This window comes from Phaethon aethereus (genome assembly GCF_964289735.1).
Source record: "Phaethon aethereus genome assembly, chromosome: 2".
In the NCBI taxonomy this organism is placed as follows: domain Eukaryota; kingdom Metazoa; phylum Chordata; class Aves; order Phaethontiformes; family Phaethontidae; genus Phaethon; species Phaethon aethereus.
This window is the reverse complement of record NC_138582.1, coordinates 80,942,693-80,961,948: the sequence shown is the minus strand read 5'-3', so window position 1 is coordinate 80,961,948 and position 19,256 is coordinate 80,942,693. Positions and strand designations below refer to the sequence as shown.

General features: G+C 38.9%; 1 protein-coding gene across 1 annotated transcript in view; it reads left to right on the top strand.

Moving 5' to 3' along the window:
- The window catches only part of SEMA5A (semaphorin 5A), a gene marked incomplete at both ends in the record, with an annotated part of 362,797 nt that overhangs the window by 118,746 nt on the left and 224,795 nt on the right, over nucleotides 1-19,256 (top strand). Inside the window, 1 exon segment of the mRNA XM_082015378.1 lies at nucleotides 18,283-18,382. Within this exon segment, the coding sequence (XP_081871504.1) occupies nucleotides 18,283-18,382 (100 nt within the window).

The window sequence follows — 19,256 nt, the reverse complement described above, 5'->3', positions numbered from 1 at the left end:
TAAACTATTAAATAAAACTAATGGAGTGAGAGTCTGGTGTAGCGTATGGATGAACAGCTGCAAAAACTAATAAAAAGAAAAAGTAGTCCCCAGGAGTTGTCATGGTGAAATACGGAAAGGGAGCATATCTCCTGAAAGAGCTTACTTTCTTTCCCACTGCCCGTCAAAAACTGCTCACTTAGGTGATCATCCTGTCAAGCTACCTTTTGTATAGAGGCATATACTATTTCTATCACTGATTTTCTCAGCTAAATAGTTTTAGCTGAAAGACTGATGATATATCTCCCAATATCAAATGGCAAGAATTTCACCCACAAGTTGAGAGCCTTTCCTCAAGTACTTTGTTTGCTGGTGGAAGAGGAAAGTTGCAGAAGCAGGGGAAATGCATGCACTTTCCCAAGGATTTTTGACATGATCTAAAAACCTCTTTCATTTTATGTGTCTTATACACCGTAGTAATAATCACATTGTAATTTGTTTATCTGCATAATTAATGTTAGGAATGCATAATGCACCTTTTCTTTCTCCCAGAAACTATAATAAATACAGAAGTCTACTGTAGATCTGAAGATGTTTCAGCTCTAAAATCTGTTGCCATAAGTCTTCCCTAGACTAGAATAAGGTGCTTTGTGTCTTCCTTGGAAGCTGGAAATTTCCTTTTCTCATTATTTAACATTGGTAGGAGCTATCACATAGATCAGCTTTATACAAAAGCAGACCTCTAAGTATGGGATGGATTGACAGGATCAGCCTAGTAGTGTGCAGTTCAGTGTTCTATGTGGTGGGACTAACTGTGATGATGCATAGTCCCTCTTTTAAGTTCCTTTCTCTCCAAAGGGGAGGCTGCCTCCAGATGTGCAAAGGTGTGCTAGTCTGCTGAAATTCATAAAAAAAAAAAAAAATTAATAAATAAATCTGTCTGCATGTGGTACATACATGTACTGAGGATTCATCAGCTATGCTAGCGTTAAGTGCAGTGGAGGTGTTAGAGTCAAGGGGTTATAAACCACGTGCACCTTATAGAATTGGGTGCAAGGAAACAAGAGGCAGGTGACAGAATGGACACACAGAGACTCATAGTGTGAGATTATTGGTCTTTGCATACGTTTCCATATGTTTACAGTGTGTAAATAAGTATATTTATGCTTGAAATAACTTAAGAGTTTAGAAAGAAAAAGGGCTGAAAAAACCTGGTGATTAAAGATAGAGCCTTGCAATTTTCATTTTTATTAAATTTTGTTTTATCTGGATATACTTTCATGTGCATGTAGATATGGAATGTCAGCTCTGCAAAGTGTATTAGGGTTTACTGATGGCCAACTTCTTCCTGGAAAACACACTCTCTTAATATAGTAAAGGGATGTGTTTAACCTAAACAGTTAGAAAAGACTATGGAAACCGAATTCCCTCTGGGTTGGAACACTGAGGGGTAAATCATAGGCAAACAGTGTTTAGAAAAATAAGAAGCCTATGAGAAGCAACGACTCTTTATAAAAGTTGAACTATTCTTACACAAAAAACTGAAGCAGTTGAGTAGTGTAATGTTTGTCTAAGTATTTCCGTAGGCTTCAAAGCACTTAGCCACTCACTTCTCAGAACCTTTGTGGTAGCTCTCTGTGGAGCTGATACTTTATTACTGAATAATAATAAAAAAAAGTATTACTGAATAATAATAAATAAAAGTAGTTACAGCGGCACCTTGTTCCCCTTCCCACCTTCACATTTGCTGAACTTTGAAACTGTCAGACCTGTCAAAACACGCATACTCAGATGAAGACTCATGATGTAGGCAGACCCCATCCATGAGGTAGAACTGAAGGGGCCATCCCAACTGCTTAGCGGTGTGTGAGAGTAAGCTGGAAAAAAAATTGACCCAATTTCAGGTGTGAAGTTATAAGTATTGACTGTTCTGCAGTTTACCTGTGTAAAGTCAAATGTCTTAGGCTTTTCTATCAGAAATAAAGTGCAGTTGTGAACTTGACTTTAATTGATCTTAAGGGTACTGCTGAGATCATCTGCTGTGGGGCAAATACAATTTTTTTCATGCTGCCATAAAGTAATCAGAATTTAAGGCTGTCTCAACAAAAAAGCATCAGTTGGCATAATTTTAGAAGCTGTATTTACTGATATTTTAAGTACATACTGTGCTGTAAAGAAGTTATCTGTTGAATAAACATGCTCAAAAATAACATGTCTCAATCCATAGAAGAAACGAACATAAACCCTTCATTTCTACTTGAGGTTAACCAGAAAAGAAAAATAGCATAGTTATTTTTTGATTCCTTGGTTCAGGAATCCTAAGAAATATATTTTCTTAACCTTATTGCCTAACCACCATAGAATTCCCTCACTTGATGTTTGTCTAAGTATTATAGACTCAGTACGTCACTTTGCTCATTTTGTCATGTGGTTTTGTGTATGGAGTGCATGCACTTAACATGTGCCAAGAGGAAATAATATGTGGGCTGAATGAAGAAGAATACATGTTGTATGAACTTGTTTTTGTTTGTACTATCTTCTCTTTCTCCTAATCTTCTTGCAAGCTACCGTTTAATAGGCTACTAAACTGCTGAGTTTTTATTACTTTTTCCTTATCTTTCCACTGGATTCAAAAAATACACTTTAAAGACCTCCTGCCAGCTTCAGCAGTGTGTTTGATGTCTATTGCTATTTTTTGGGGGGATGTGTCTTTAAATAATGGTGATTCATCAGTGAAGAAAAGTTGATTTCTAGATATTGCAACTTTGATTTGTCTAGACGATAGGACTATGAGATTGCTTGCACTACTTTGCAAAGAATCAGCCTCTCTTAAGGAGGAAAATAATTCCTCTATCAGTTGTATATTTTTTGGATCGAATCAGGTTTGCCTTTACAGGAGACTTTTATACAGGAGACTAAGCGCCCGCTGGGGAATGGCAATTTTCAACTGCTTGGAGTTAATTTCAAAAAAAATTTTAGCTTTGCAGGTTGAAGGATACTATCCCCTTACTGTTCCCTGAATCACCCAGTATCTTTGGTGTGCATTCCTCATAAAATGAGGGTATGGCAGGGGCTGAATTCTCTAGGCAAAGGACCTGCATACTGGATAACTTTTTTTTTTGTCAGAAGTGATCATGTTTTAAAGCAAGCATCAATTTACAGGGCTTTTGGCATGCCAGCCAAGTGCCGGACCATAATAGAAGGTTAATAATTTTAATAAGTTTCTGGTAACTGAAAATCAGCAATGGCTGCAATGGCTAGTGAGGTGCACAGGCATGTCCTATGAGCCTTTCCCTGTTGCCCTGATGGGGAAGTTTGGAGCATGTGAAATTTCTTGGTTGTTAACAAAGCAGCAGAATGAGTAAGAGGCTCCTGCCACATTCCACTAGCTGTACAAAGTGGGCAGATGGAATTAGAATCTGTTTTTTTGTTCTTTTTTTTTTCCTTCTTCAAAAGAGATGGATCTCTTAATGGAGATGGGCATTTTTACTGAAAGTTTGTAAAACATCCAAACTGGAATATGTAAAAAAACAGATCAGCAACCAAGAAATACAGCTTCTAAGCAGCTGAAGTTCTATCATCTTCTGTAATTTTTGTTGTATTTAAAAACATAGAGGAAACAAGATATGTCTTTGATTTTTTCTTTTTTTTTTCCACCAGACAGTATTTTAATTTTTTTCATAAGATGTTTAAGCTATACTCTGTCCCTTCTATTTGTCAGTGTGAGTATTCTACTGATCTACCCCTTGGAAAAGGCGTTAATGAAGCATATCCATTTGTTTCTAAATAATCTGTCACAGAGTAAATCATATTTTGCTGAAGTTTTAAGTTCTCTCTGCATATCTCCACGCTGGTTCACGTGACTTAGGTTCTTCTGCCTCTTCAGGGACTGCATTGCGACACGTCCAAAGCTAACGAGTGTTGACCGAAGAGGAAGAGCACATGGCTGGTTAGCATTGCACCGCCAAGGAGCTGAGAGTTGGCCCTTTTCAGCTTGCCTTGGAATAACCCATTTGTGCCCAGCTCTTCACGCAGCTCGTGGCTGCGCAGTTGGCACAGCCCGGTGGGACGCAGCTGTGCTGTGTGGAGCGGGTGGCCCTGTGTGCCCTACTGCTGGTGAGGGTGCCGGCGCAGCCTGCCTGGCCTCTCAGGGCAGTGGCGGTGGCAGCGTGGCTCTACGTTTCGCAAGAAACGTCCTTAATTCAGTTCTTCTCGGTTACTTCTCCTAAGTAACCTAGCCTGCTGGTTCATGAAAGATGGTGACAATTGCAGTTACTGGCTTTCTGATCCTGGGCAACTCTGTTTTCATATGTGGTGGTGACCAGACTTCTGGAAAGGCTTGTTCCAGTGGCCTCCCCTTCCAGGTTCTGCACAGCATTTACGGTGCCTGTCTTGTGCTCACTTGGTGGCACCTGCTGCCCATACTGCCTGTCACTGACTGTCGCCTTCTGCTGGCTCTTGCATTGGCTGAGGGATCTGGGGAAACCCTGGGCCACCCTTGGGCCTTGCCTGGAGCTGTACAATTTCCAGGAATCTTAGAGGTGTGGAGGAAAAACATGTGTTACTTTTCCCTTTTTCCCCTTAATTTCTTAAATGTTCTTAAACTTAATTTCTTAAACTTCCAGAGATACTTTGTGTTTATTTGGCAGAATGTGTGGAAGCAGAGAAGTGCAGTCAATGCTTCTTCAAGGTGATTTTTTTTTCACATGCTTTCTTTCCTGCCTCCCTTCTGCGGCACTGCTCTTTGCTATTGACGAGACTATAGGACACTGAATAGCAGTTGATTTTGTTTGCGTGCCTGAACATGGCAGATACTTACTTGTTACATTGCAATTTGTCACACTGAGGTGAGACCATACTTTGACTTGTCATAAGCTTGTCTTTCCACTTACAGTGCTCACTTCAGGCTTTGTTCTGAAGGCTTTATGGACAAAGAAATGTGGTTCTTCTCTACCATTTCTGAGAATTAGGAGCTCACCATTTTACAACTACCTCTACAATAAATCGACTAAAGTAGTTGTTAATAATGACAAATACCTGGAGTTTGACAGTGCCCTTCAGAACAAAAATAATTTCTACAGAGAGAAGTGCTATTCTGTTGTTTGTGGGGTTGTGGTTTTTCCTTTTCTTGTTCTTGCTTGTTACTTTCTTTTTTTGGCTTGGGGGCATCTTTTTGTTTTTTCAGTGGGGGAGTGGAGGCGGTGGGGCGTATGTTCCACTTTGAAGTCCTGGCTCCAAGCTTGTACCAAGATTAGTGTCAGGCTTTACCCTGTATGCTCTCTGTGTTCCAATATGACTTGTATTGCTGGTCTGTGTATTTTTTGCATGAAATATCTTCAGACCTGAAAATATTTTATGGGCTATAGTCTTGGGCAGAACTGATAGAATCAAGAAATTGTATTATGTTAAAACAATGTAAATAAAGAAGTTTAGTATGTTCATATGCCAACATAAACAAGAATGCATCATTGCAAGACAGTCATTTCTAAAAACAAGGTCTTGCTAATTGAAACACAGATATTTCCCAGAAAAATAACATGGCATTATTATAACTATCTCTAGGAAGTTGGCTTTATGCTTCTGTTCCCTACAATACATATATAAAAACTGGGCAGGTTTCTTTACAAAACTCCGTGTTGAGACCAAATACTGGTTTCCCATTACCTTACAACATAGTATCATAGAATAGTTTGGGCTGGAAGAGACCTTTAAAGGCCATCTAGTCCTACCCCCCTGCAGTGAGTAGGGACATCTTCAGCTAGACCAGGTTGCTCAGAGCCTCATCCAACCTGACCTTGAAGGTTTCCAGGGATGGGGCATCTACCACCTCTCTGGGCAACCTGTGCCAGTGTTTCACCACCCTCACTGGGAAAAATTTCTTTTCCTTCAAAATTAATTCTGTGGCTGGTTGCCAAAGCCAGTATGTAAGTGTAAAAATGTGAAAGGTTTAGCTCCTCTGAAGAGAGGACATGACTAGGGGTATCAAGTGTGTTAGGTGGTCAGTCCGTCCCTCTGCATCGTGTTGGGGAGGACAGGCAGCGTCAGCACAGGGGCCAGAGCTGGTAACTGGAATGGGGAGCTGCACTTGCTGGAAAGAGCATGTGGGCTCTGTGCTGGCTGAGGTGTGAAATTACTGGTTTTTGACTGGCAGAACCTCCTCAGGGCAAAATAAATCTTTCACCAGTATGGGGATGGGCACATGCAGCAAGTAGTATTGCCATGTGTCAAAACACAGCTGAGCTTCATGGCATAGTTTTCACAGCTCAGAAAAAGTCCTTATTATAGTAGCGTGCTCATCTCTGCCTATCTCACTGAAGGAGTCCCTACCCTGAAGTATGGATCAGCTGACCTGCAAGGTGATTTACAGTGTAAATTGGGTGAAAATCTCTCTTTGTTCATGCTCCTTCATTCACTGATGTTTTTTTCTTTCTCCTCAGAATTCTCACACCCTTCTTACATTTTTTTTTTTTTTTTTAGATCTCTTGCGTTGATTAGCTTTCTTTTCTCTCTCCTCCCCCTTTTCTGCTCTTAAATTGTATGTTTCAGGTTTAGACCATTCCTCATTCTTAAGAGAGTGGATTGAGACTTAATATTAAGACTTGATTGCTAATGCCACTGCTGCCTACACCAGGCTCCTTATAACTTTTTTTCTGGGCCATTTTGAACTAGCAGCTGATGTAAACAGGGTATTAAAACAGAAGGAACCTAAGTCTGGTGCAGGATAATAATTGTTTTTCCCTGAGGTTTTCTCTCCCCCTTTGTCTTCTCCCTGGTGCATTCCCATCATTCTTCCGGGCTTTCCCTCTGTGCCCTCTATCTAAATCTTACATAGCATAGTCTTTCCATACATATGCTGTCCCGCAGGCTTCCCTGTCTCTTAAAGCATGTGACTGTTTTCTTACTATGGTGCTGTTGGTCCAGAACATTCCGTGAAAATTTTTTGAAACTCTCTGGATCTTTGCTTCAGCAACTTTCATTAACACTGCGCTCTGTTTTTATGTTGTATACTTTCTTGTGCCTCCTTACCTGAAGATCATCCCATCTCTACTTTAATCTGCTTCTAATCTGATGACAGGCTTCTGGTCACCTTTAATCTTAAAACTATTGTTTGTTTTTTTGGTTTGTTTATTTTTTAATTTTTTTTTAAACTGTGCAGTTTGTACATGTTTTATGTTTTTGGTTTGGATGCCTCCTCCTTTGCCCGGATATATGTGTGTGTGTTTATATGTAAGAATCTTGACATGAAGTGATACAACCTGTAAACCATTCCATCACGTGTAGCCTGCTAGATTAAATTGGGTTTAGTAGTTTCCAGTGATCCCTCAGATCTCTTTGCTTCCTGTCTAAGCTCCTTCTTCTAATGCATGTTAAGCTCTTTACTGATATACAGAAGACTTATCCTAGCTGTGAAATGCAATGAGGTGACTCCTTGATTGCCCTTACAAGCACAACACCTGAAATCTGTCTTGTCATTCTCCAGGTGCCCCCCTCTGGAAATTCTTTGTTATGTTTATTTTCTCCTCCAAGTGTCCACTGCCCCTGAGCTCCTGTCTGTTGTACATCCAGGTGTATACACAATTCAAGAAGAGCAGGGATGCTAAATCTGTTTCTGACAGCTTCAAGAAAACAAAGTTTAATGATTACTAGGAGGACAGCAGTTTTCCACAGCTGAGATAGATAGCAGAGAAGCTAAACAGCAAGAGGGCAGATTGTAATCCCTGCTGTGTTTCTACAGCAGTGGGTTTGAGTTTACGTCAAGGTAATGTCATTCAGGCTCGTACTTATGAATATTTCATTACAAAATAAAGAGAACAGAGGTATGGGATGACGAAACGGAGTAAGAATGATAGTTGAATGAAATCTGCAAGTAGACAAACATGAGTTGGTATTGCATCATGGGGAAAACCCACAACTGAGCCCCCCCCCACTCAGATGCTACAGTTCTGGCTCTTCCCTTATCCTTTTTCCTTAATTTTTATTTCTTTCTTCATGGTAGTCTGCTAGCATGATATTTTCATTGTTCGCAGTTTGAACAATTAGTAAAGATTGGTAGGCCTTTTGCTTTAAAGCAGACCAGGATTTAGAAATCCTTTTTCACCTCTTGGCTTACTTGACAGTTACCTTTAAGTTTGTTGTTCAAAATATGGTGCAGGAGATCAGGCAACTGAAAATTTTTAAGCACAGTTCTTGCAACTTAAATTGTTGTTAAGCATACTTAGTCATTATTTTTAAATACAATGATATCCTCAAATGACTGATACTGTATAATTTAAAAATATCATAACATCAGGTTTGCCGTGTTTGAGTCAAGGGTTTGCTTCCTTAGAAGTGGGAAGGGTATGGTTGATGAGATCTCTTCCAGCTGGCTAGCATAACTTTGCAAAGTAGGTTTTATTGTTTTGTGTCTGGAATGGTCTGGCGCTCTAGTTTCATGCTATTTCTGTGTATGAGAGAAAGAAAAACTCAAAAGGGGCTGTAATTTTCTATCATGGATGACACCTCGACACTGCATAATTTCTGTAGAACTCGCAAGTGATTCTGAGGATATAAAAACTGTGCTCGTAGCCCTGAAACTGCTTTCATCTAGGTGGGGGTTCAGTCTTTTTTCCCTTACACCTTCTTGTATTTGTATGCAATGTGTGTGTTTGAACAATGAAGCATAAACAATTCAAAACCCTTGTTCAGAAAAAAAAAGAAATAAATAGTCATTGCAGCAGATGTTACTGTCTCTTCCCTGAGGGCACAGACAGTCAGAACCCAAATTCCCTTTAATTATCCCAGTAATAGACACATGCACACACATAAAAATGCAGAAATGCGTACTTCTAGCTGGGGAAGCTCTGGCAGGACAAAGAAACAGGAATACAGGCTGGATTTTAGACTTTGAGACTTTGGAGGTCAGAGCGGATTGTAAAAGCAGGTCAGGGATCCCGGGCAGAGCGGTCACTGTGAATGCGCCTGCCCTGCCTGGAGAGCGGTAGGCGAATCGCCGAGGCAGTGACTTTGTGCCTGATGAGAGAACCAAGGAAAGATGTGAGAGTTGGGTAGAAGGAAGGAAGTTTACAGTAGGCTTAAGAAAGAAGTTCAAGTTCACTCATTTAAAGTCAAGAAACATATACTTTAAGTATGCTTTATTTTCTGTTTTTTCCATTAATAATAAATAAATGAGTTATAGCCTTGCTTCATTACCTCCAAAATTGTGCTGAGGCTGTAATATTGTTTAGAAACTGAAGCCCCAATAAGCAGGTGGTGAACTTTCTGGAAAATATCAAGAGGTTTATGATCTTCTAATTTGTTTTATTACAGATTATTTAAAGTGGAGAGGAACTTGGCAGCTGGAAGAGCTTCTAGATAAGGCTAGAGCTACATATTTATTTCTTGGCCTGTGCAGTTCTCTTCATAAGGAAAGGCAAGCTTCAGGACAGTATTGTGCTGGAGAGTAGTTGGAAAGCAGCTGCCTTGTTTATGGTTTAAAGAGACCTCCAGAATACTGGTCTTGAAAGGGAGCTGTAGTTTTGAGATTGGTTTTGTCTTTTTGTTGGTTTATTGTGTTGTTGTTTTTTTCCCTCCCTATAAGCAAAGATGAGCTCTGAACTGCAGATGGGGATCTGACACGTTTTCATGTTTCCAAAGGGGAACCAAATGTAGAGTGGTAAGACTTAAAAGAGGAATCTTTTAGTTTGTGGTTGCTGATTTAATCATGCTGAGCAAAGTCGTAACTCCATTTTTTCTTTTATAGAGGATTGGATTGCATTAACTAACGCTGCCTAAACAATTGTTTTTATTTTTGTCCTTGGTGGGAAGAAATGATGTTTTATTTTCCTATATCTTCCTGGATCCTTATTTTGGAAGCTGTACAGTTCTTACTGCCTAATTAACTGTCTAATTATCAAAATGTCTATATTTTTCAATGTTAATCTAGATAATTAATCAATTATCTAGATTAAAGATATTCTAACTTTTCAATTTTATTAAAAATTAGGGACTAACTACTATAAATACATATTCTTTTGTTTCCCAGTTATGATGTCCACATACTCTTAATTTTGTATTACTAAAGTCAGCAGTGTACACAGTCCTGGTATAAATGCGTTCTCTATGGTAAAGGCTACATGCAATATCTTTTTCATGAAAATGCAATACTGAGTATTGTAACAGACTTATCTGTCCTAATCCTTTAATTTTACAGAGAAGCATGAAAGTGTCAGCTGACGCCATCTTTTTGTTATTGAACTAGTACTTTTCTCTGCATATGTTGCGTCCAGTCTGCTTCTAGTATACTGCATTTGGATTATAAGAGTCTTCTGGTAGCAAAGACTTTCAGATCTGTGACATCCGTGACCCTCCTTAGTCTTGACACCTGGATATTTCTACAATATATATGAAAAAGTGGACATGCCAACTACATTCTGATCTCAGTAACAGGTGGACCAGGAATTTCAATGGGGCATTAGGTTGGGATTGACTTGGTTTTTGAATTTTTTTTAGAACAGATTTGCCTCTTTCTGTAAGGTTTAAATGTTAAGAGTTGCTTTTTTCTTGTTTATCTGTTTGACTAAGGTTCTTAATGTAGTTGTTTGTCCTTCTACTACAAATTACAGAAAAGGCACCTTCCTGGCCTCTAATTCATCCTGGTGGCGTATATATGTGCTTGACATCTAAAGTTTAGACTAGCTGGGTATTTTCTTGCTCCTTATACATAACTTCAACTCTGGGACTAAAATGCAATGCTGGTACTACCTTTAAGCTCTACTGTTGTAAGAAGCATTAATAATTATTTTCTCTTCCTCTGAAATGCATGCTGAAGAATGACAGCGTTAGGAGCCATGTAAAAAAGGTGAATGAATGCCCAGAGTGTTGACCCAAGGCTGTACCTATATTGAGTGCTCCTTGCTTTACATCCTACAGGGACTCTGTGTGTACAGCCTAGGCAACAGACACTTTACAGCATCTCCCTGTGGGCTTTTCCCCAAACCTCCTGTGGAAGCCAGCTCTGCAGCATGGGCAAGACATAGTCACCTTAGCGATACAGTTCTGCAATACAACCTCCCTAAGCAGTCAGAATCATAAAGCCAAGGAGGTACATGGTCCTGGAAGCAGATCTGCCAACATACCATTGCATATAGAAAGCATATGTCTGGAGTTACAGGTTTTGGAAGTGCAGCCTGTAATGGGTGAGCCTTCTCTGCTTTGCACTGAGCTGCTGTCTTCAAAGTGTTCAGCTTCTACCATGGGCCTTACGGAAGAATAGCAAGTAGCAGGGCCGATGTTCATGCTCAGATTTTGAGATAAGTATAATTAGCATATTGTTTTTGCTGGGGTACTTCTAACTCCTAGAATGAGTCTCTCCTGTAAGAGAAATGGAAAAAATATTTACTGTGCTTACTATATTTGTTAGATGAGTTTGTTTTATGATTTGCTTGTCTTGTCTTTGCTTGTCTTTCTCAAAAGAAATGGCACTTTTAATGATTTCATGGTTAATGCATCCAACAGGAATATACCCATCGGGAAAAGCCTGTTCTGGCCTGTTTTGCAACAGTGCTAGGCTAGGATAGTGGAAGAGTTTGGTCCAAAGTAAGTACAAATATGTAAAGAATGACTTTAAGTCATTAAGTAGTGTACAATAATGTACATTAAGTACAAGTATGTAAATAATGACTTCACAAATATGTAAAGACTAACTTGCATTTGTATGGATTTAAACACTATGTACCAGAAAGAGAACCACAGTAGTTGTGGTGGAGCTTCACGGCACTGCAGCCTGAGGAGCGCAATGAGGTAGTTTGTTCAGATGTAGCATTGTTTTCTCTCCACTGCAATGACAACCAGACAAGCCCTGATGCCTGAGCTAGGAGCTTTTGCAGCTGTGTTTTCAGAAGCTCATCTGAGGAAAAAACCACCCGTATATGATATCTTATATTGTCACTTACATGTTTGTAACCATAGCTACTTTCTTCCCATTGTTCATGTCTTTTTTTTTTTTTAAACCTTTTTGCTCAAAATTATTTAAAAATCATGGAGTCATTGTACACGGATGCTGAGCAACACATGCCTCTAATAAGTCCTAGAAAAATAACTTAAGTTTTTGACAAACTAAGCCTCAGCCCTTCTCAGATAAGCGAGGGTGAATTGTGATTTGTTTCAGAAGTAGTACAGCTGTTCTTTGGCTGAACTGTCATGATGGATTCCTCCTGTTTTTTTTGTTGGAACCTGTGGAATACTATTTGCATGTATTTCCTTTCTTCACTTGAGCTATGGTACCTTTTTTCCTTTAATCTGCAGTGAGTCAATGACTTACCAGCAAGGGTGTGTTTAATGCATTTCTGTGAGCAGAGAATACAGTGAAAGAGCTAGAAGACTGGTAATTGGAAATGTAGGAAAAAAAGCATAGACAAAAGTGCATTGTAAAAGATGCAACAGACTCTGGCATGCAATTTTTCTTCTCTTTTTTTCCAACACAGAGCAATACTTGTGTTGTTGTGAAGTGAATTTATTATTCATGGATATATTTATATTATAATGGGAATTTTAAAAAAGAGGACTTAATCACACTGAATTGATACTGATGATGCACAGAAACTCCTGAAAAAAATCTTGTCTTTCTCAGTCCTAGTTTTAAAATAGTTAGGGACAATGAAGTCCTGAAGCATCACAGGAGAGCATTTACAAGTGTACCTAACCATGTCCTTAAAGAGGGAATGTTGCAAATAAATCCCAAAACAGCGCACGCTGAACGAGTGAACAGGTGGATTACCTCTTGCCAGCCATGCCACCTTGCTTAATAGATTCCTCTGGGGTTAATAGAGCTGGCACCAGGGCAGCAGGGGTGATGTTATGGAGTCAATGTGGCACATCACTGCAGAGACTTCTGATTTGTCACATTGCCTTTGAAGAGGATAGTAATGTAATTTGAGTATCGCAGGAAGAGAAGATCTAAGTTAGGCTGAAATCATTATACAGCTTCAGGAAGATGGGGATTATTGTGTCATCCTTAGATTAGATACATTTAATTATAAAATAACTTTAGCATGTAGTAGTATATTTTAATTTTCTTATTATAAGATTAGTGAATTTGTCATACCAATGCCACCCAGAGATATCTGTTAATATTGCAAATCTGCTAGTTTTCAACTGTGGTGGTGTTATTATTATTATTGTTACTACTACTACAACTACTACTACTACTACTATTATTTTGCTAACAGGGTTTATTCCAGAAGGTGATACTTCACATATGTTTAACTTTGTGCTCACTGTTTTCAAAAAGGACGTTGTGGCATGAGGTGTCACATGCATACACCATAAACACTACTGAAATTTTTAATATCTATGTTAATTTTTAATAAAATCAGGAGGTCTTTATTGTGTTTTAACTTTGTTATTTACTATTAAAGATCACTTCTGCATTCAGTTCTAAACATACTACTCTATTTCTTATTAGTAATTTATCAATTTATTTTACTGTTTACTGTAGCTCTACTTTGAAGGGCTGAATAATGATACTTAGGTTAGAGACAACTTTACTATTTCATTTGCGAAGAACTGTAGAGCTCAGTCCTTGGCAAGTCCTTAGACAATGTAAACCAAACAAGCTATGGCCTGTTGGGCAGATACTAAATTTAAAGTAAAACCAAGACAGATTTCTAGACTTTCATTTTTTGTATGAGTGTCTAATGTCCTCCTGACCAGCTTTGATTCTTAACCTACTTTGTCTTTAAAGCTCTTTAGGAGACTCCGTTGACCTTTCCTGGGAGCTGAGGGGACTTCAGTACATTTACTTTGCCATAGGTTTATAAGCCATGGCAAACTTTGTTTCCTATTAAATCTAAGCTATTAAAAAAAAAAAACAAACCAAAGCCTGAAATGCTGTCAGGAAAACCCACAGCATGTGATTCACAGCATGTGAAAGAGCTGTAGCTTTCTCAGAATCCAACATTTTTCAATACCCATCTTTTAGTTTTATGGGAAAACATGCATTTTCTCTGGGGAATGTTTTTAAGTTGTAAGGCCTGCAGATTTCAGTCCTGTAATAGAAATTAAAAAAATAATTTATTTTTTGCTACGGGTAAGTATGTCTTGAATGTACCAAAAGGACCCAGCGTGTATTGGACAGCAGCAGTGGTCATGACTGTAGCTATACCATGATGTAGTTTTCCATAGACAGCTTTCAGCCTGTGACCGATGTCTGCAGAACAGTAAACACGTATACTTAATTTTAAAGGAGGTAAAAAAAAATCCAGGTTGAAGGTGTGTCTGAATAAGTGCTTTCAGTGTCAGAAGCAAGAAGAGAGAAGTCACGAAAGGGCTAGGTATTTTACTGGACTGCACATGAACTGAGGGCAGAGGAAGGGGAGGGGAGTGCTGGGAAGGAGAGGGTTAGGACTGGAAAGGGGAGAGATGTTGCTGTTTGTCACCTGTGATCAGCAGGCAGTATGATTAGGTTATGTGTCAGCAGACTGGCTTAATTAACTTACACATTTATTTATGGTTCTGTTGTAATATACAAAATCTATAGCTGTGTTATTTTGTAAGGCTTGTCATGTTGCATCTATGTGGAAACGATTAATAAAGTGAAATTATTATTGCTTATTACTTTACCATGAGTTTTTAATTCAAAGAAAAATAATTTATAGACCTTTAATAGCTTCTTATGTGTTTTTGGCCCTAAGGAGATAACTCGTAACAGAATTGAAAGGCCTTGTTTCACCTAAGGCTTTTCAGCTAGATTTTGCTGTTTAGATGAAAATAAATCTAATTATTCTGTTAATTTTTTTACATAAATTTTCCATAGTGTAACTCAAAGCAGAATTTCACCCATAAGCTTTTACAGTTTACGTCACTTTTTTTAAATTGTCTTTTTTGTGGTTTTTGTTTGTTTGTTTGTTGTTGTTTTTTGTTTGTTTTCCCTTACAGAAGTATCACAAAGTCGTAGCTTTATTCTGTAAAGTTTTATTACTGCGTGACACGTGATGCCACTGTGACACACAGGAGATACAGAGTGTTTACTGAAAAAAACCCAGCTCTAGCTGCCATTTGCTCTTCTTGACTTTATTCCCTCAAGCGAGAACACTGCTGAATGCAACAAAGACAGGATAAAATAATTTATATTTCGGAGGGACGGGAGGGAATCGGATTTTAGAGAGATTTCTTAGCAAGTCCTCGTTCTCGTTCTCTAGCCTGGGTTTGCCTTGCCTTCCCTGGCCCTTGGCCCCTTGCTCCAAACCTGGAAATGATCTCGAAATCACCTGCTTGCGGTACCTTGAAGCTTTATTGTGCCTTGCTGAGGCAGCAGGACAAGTGGAAGAGAATTGCGTCCTTGAATCTCGGTCTTCTCTGTAGTCTTCTGGCACCACAGTACCTCTGTACTGAAATGTCCCCGGCCTGCCCATGCTATGGGGAGCTGCTGCTTTCCTCATTTTGCAGGAGACCAGGAGTCTTGTCTGTCATACCAATATGGAGCTGAAGTAATCCTGTTCTCGGATGCTTGCCTTGTCTCTCTTTCAGAGTCTGCTGTTTCCACAGTGGATCTGACTTCACCTGTGTGCAGATCTGCTGCTGAGACAGTGGCGTTTTTCAGCCCTGCGTATTTTCACACAGCAATGCAAATTTGAATGTTAATGCATCGATAGCCTGGGTTGTACTTTAGCAGTTTAGCAGTAGACTTGTGTGTGATTCTGCAAGATTGTACCTCAGAGGCAGAACCTCTGGGTGTGAGCGTAGAGAGCGAGCGCCCAGGGAGCCGTCACTGCCATCTCAAAGGGTGCAAATTCCCAGCATGTGCGAGGCAGCACTTCCCATGGTTTGTGCAACCACGTGGAAGGGGATCCTAGCAGCCAAGGGACTAAATCAGTGTCCTGGGTTGTCCTTCCAGCCCCTCTTGTAACCTCTGCCCACTGGCTTGGTTGGACTCCCAGCCTGGGAAGTCTATTCTGTCTTCACATCCCTGATTTTCTCCACAGCATATGTGTTCTGTGGTTTTATCAGTTATTCTTCACTACTATGATTTTGTCTGAATTTCTGCTACTTTATAAAATGGATGTAAATCCATTTCTGTCCTAGTCACAGTGCGTGATGCATGAAAAAGTAGCCTCTCTGCATCTCTCAGAAGCGAGAGCTATTTGTGGTTGGGAGTGTGTGTGTATGTGCGCATTTTTTCTGTGAAGACCATGTACATATTCTGTGGCCATGTGGAAAACGTCTGAGGGAATTTATGGAGATTTTAGATACATTGGCCGATAAACTGATAAACATAATTTTATTTAGCTTTATTATTATTTTCTTTTTTTTAGTCTTTTTTCCAGTAAGTGAGATTCTTCAAGTCTTAAATCTGGATTTCCTTATCTTCATGTCCTACCTAATTTCTCAACTTTTTATAACTTTGCAATTGATTGTTTCATACAAAATACATGACTGAAAAGTTGAGGTTGCAAAATCAAGTACAAAAAGTTAAGAAATGGCTCTTTTGGACTTGCCTGTGTAGCCTTATATGTATATAAATAGATAAATAAGTACGTATAAGGTTACACAGACTTATGACATATATATGTGTGTATGTGTGTATATTTTTTTTCCTTCTATGGAATCCTGCTAGGTTCTACGCACAGCATCTGTAGTAGTAGCTGATGGCAGCTGTGACCATAGTTATCTAATATGCAACCCTGTTCCCTTTCCCGCCCAGTGTTCAGACCCTGATTTAAGAACCTATCCTGCGCAGATGGCACCAGCAGTGAATTTAGCTAGAAGTTCTGCAGAACATGTACAAACTGGCATTACAGGCCTGAAAATTGCCCAGATGCATACAGGCTGTCATTAAAAATGCAGAAGTTAGTTTACTGACACCCAAGTGATTCTGCTGCACAGTTCCATCTGTTTTTCCAAAGTATATGATGCTACAACTTCTGCACAGTGTGTTTAATGGTTCTCTGCAATGGCTGAACATGTTTTGACACAGAATAACATTTTTCTCCTGGGCCCTCTCCTTAGGAATGGATGACCTACTTGTGCTAAAACTTTAATATTTAAATTAAGAACAAATCACCCTGAAACAGGCACCAGACATGGATTATTTCGACTCAGACATTTGCAAAAGGAAAAATATTCTCATGAGTGAAGAAAGGAGTTTAAAATGGGTGTTGGCAACCTGAGCTGCAACTGGTGATACCATTGTTAAAAATTACACTGCCATGACACTCTCAGGAGTTGGGAGATAGACTCTGTATTCTAAGTGGTCATGACTTAGTTTTTTTTTATTGACTGTTTCACATCTATAGTCTTCAAATAGAGAGTTCCGCAGCTCATTGTGCCATACATACATAACCCTCTTCACCTTTCACATGCATTCCAGACCACTGCTTTGTAACTACAGTAAAAAAACCCAAGTAAGAAAAATGCTCTGATATCCTGAGAATTGGGAGGGAAACTCTAGAGCATGAGGCTTTTATACAGTTGCACTTTTTCTAAAGAAACATTTATATTGTTATAGCTATTTTATGTATTCTCTGTGTCTGTGTAAAAACAAAAACAAACAAACAACCCTCATGTGTTCCCAGAACAATGTGTTAGTACAGCCTGCTGTTGTGTATCCAACTAGTGATATGAATGCAAAAATAACTACTAATAATGCAAATATTTAAGGATTTGGTGTGCAGTTATTTATGTATGTTTAACTTTGAAAGTAAGGATAGATTCATACAAGTAATGCTCCTTGCTGATTTTCAGCAACTCACCCACTTGTCTGCCCTGTTTTATGTAGCACTAAATTGGTCTGAGAGGCAGGTTAAAAAGAAAGGTTCACCTGCATGTCAAGCATTTTCCTTTTGTCGTCCTTCATGTCTCAACCTTTTTTGTGAAAATGATGAAAAGTCAAATTTGCTTGTTTTTTTAATTGTTCTCCACTTGATTGGATTCTTTTTTAAAGAACAAAACAAAAAACCCAAACCCCTAGTCCTCAGCTGCTTCTGATGCATGGAAAATTAATCTCACTTCACTTGAGTATGTACCAGTGAATTGCAGTTGTACTGTGGTGTTTTATGCTTTACCTAAGGAGGAAAAACACATCTGGCTTATAAATCAGACCAAAATTTGAATACTTCATTCAAGCATGTATTGGGTGACTGCTCTATATCTTTTACAGGCCTGTAGTGTAAGTTACGTGGTACAATGGTAAAAGTGTGCTTTGTTTCCTTTGAGGACTATACTGAGAAAACTTGCAGCCCCACAATATCTGCAGATGTAATATTAGCTACCTGATGTACTACAACAATGATATTTACTGTAACAGATGTATTTCTTCATTGTTTTTAGAAATTTCCCCTTGGTTACATGTGTTCAGAGCAGAGGATGCTGTAGACTTCTCACAGTTAACGTTTGACCCAGGACAAAAAGAGCTTATTGCTGGAGCAAGGTGAGAAATCTATTTTCTTTACATGTTGCATCAGACTAGATTTTGTTCTTTTTTGATAAGTATTATTGAGCCAAATCCTAACATCAGCTTGCTCTCATGTGACTCCTCTGCCTTACAGATCCACTAAACTGAACATTTTCTATGTTTATTTCTCTTATTCCTGTCCAAAATTAAAAGATGGACTGCCTGATATCAGGGATCCTAATAGCTTACACTGTTCTCATTTTCAAGAGAACTGACCTGGAATACTCCCAAACTTTGGATGCATACAGTAGAACAGGCAGAGGCTGTATGACGATGTGACAAAAGTTACCAGGGGATAAAACTTACGATGATCCCAAATTTGGGTACATAATACTGCTCTTCGTGCTTGGATGATTCTAATAATTATTCAGTGCAGTGCCAGGAACGATCTGTTAAAGACTGCAGAATTAGTGGTAAAGGTGGTGGTAGTCACAATTTTTGCCCAGTAGTGCAGTACTTTGCAAGCTGTGATCAACAGTGACACTGGTTTAGGCGTCAACATTGAAGCAGTGACAGTCCTTGAACACCACTTTTTCTTCTCTTAGCATATGAAGTATAGTAAAACATTTTGTTTGGCAAAGAATTTTGACCATCTAAACTTATTATTTAAACCTGCCTTCTGAATATATTTTACTCTCAAATTAACAAAGTTCTAGTCACTTCATTTTTCTGTTAGATTTAGCACTGGAATATACTTCTGTTTCTCAATTTGTTTCTTAGTTTAAAATGAGGTTCAAAATACAGAATCATAAAATGCAGTGCAAGAAATTTTTTTTCCGTGTGCCAATGGAAGTTGCTTTATCTACAGGGACAAAACTGTCTATGTGTGGATATATATATCTCTGGCCCA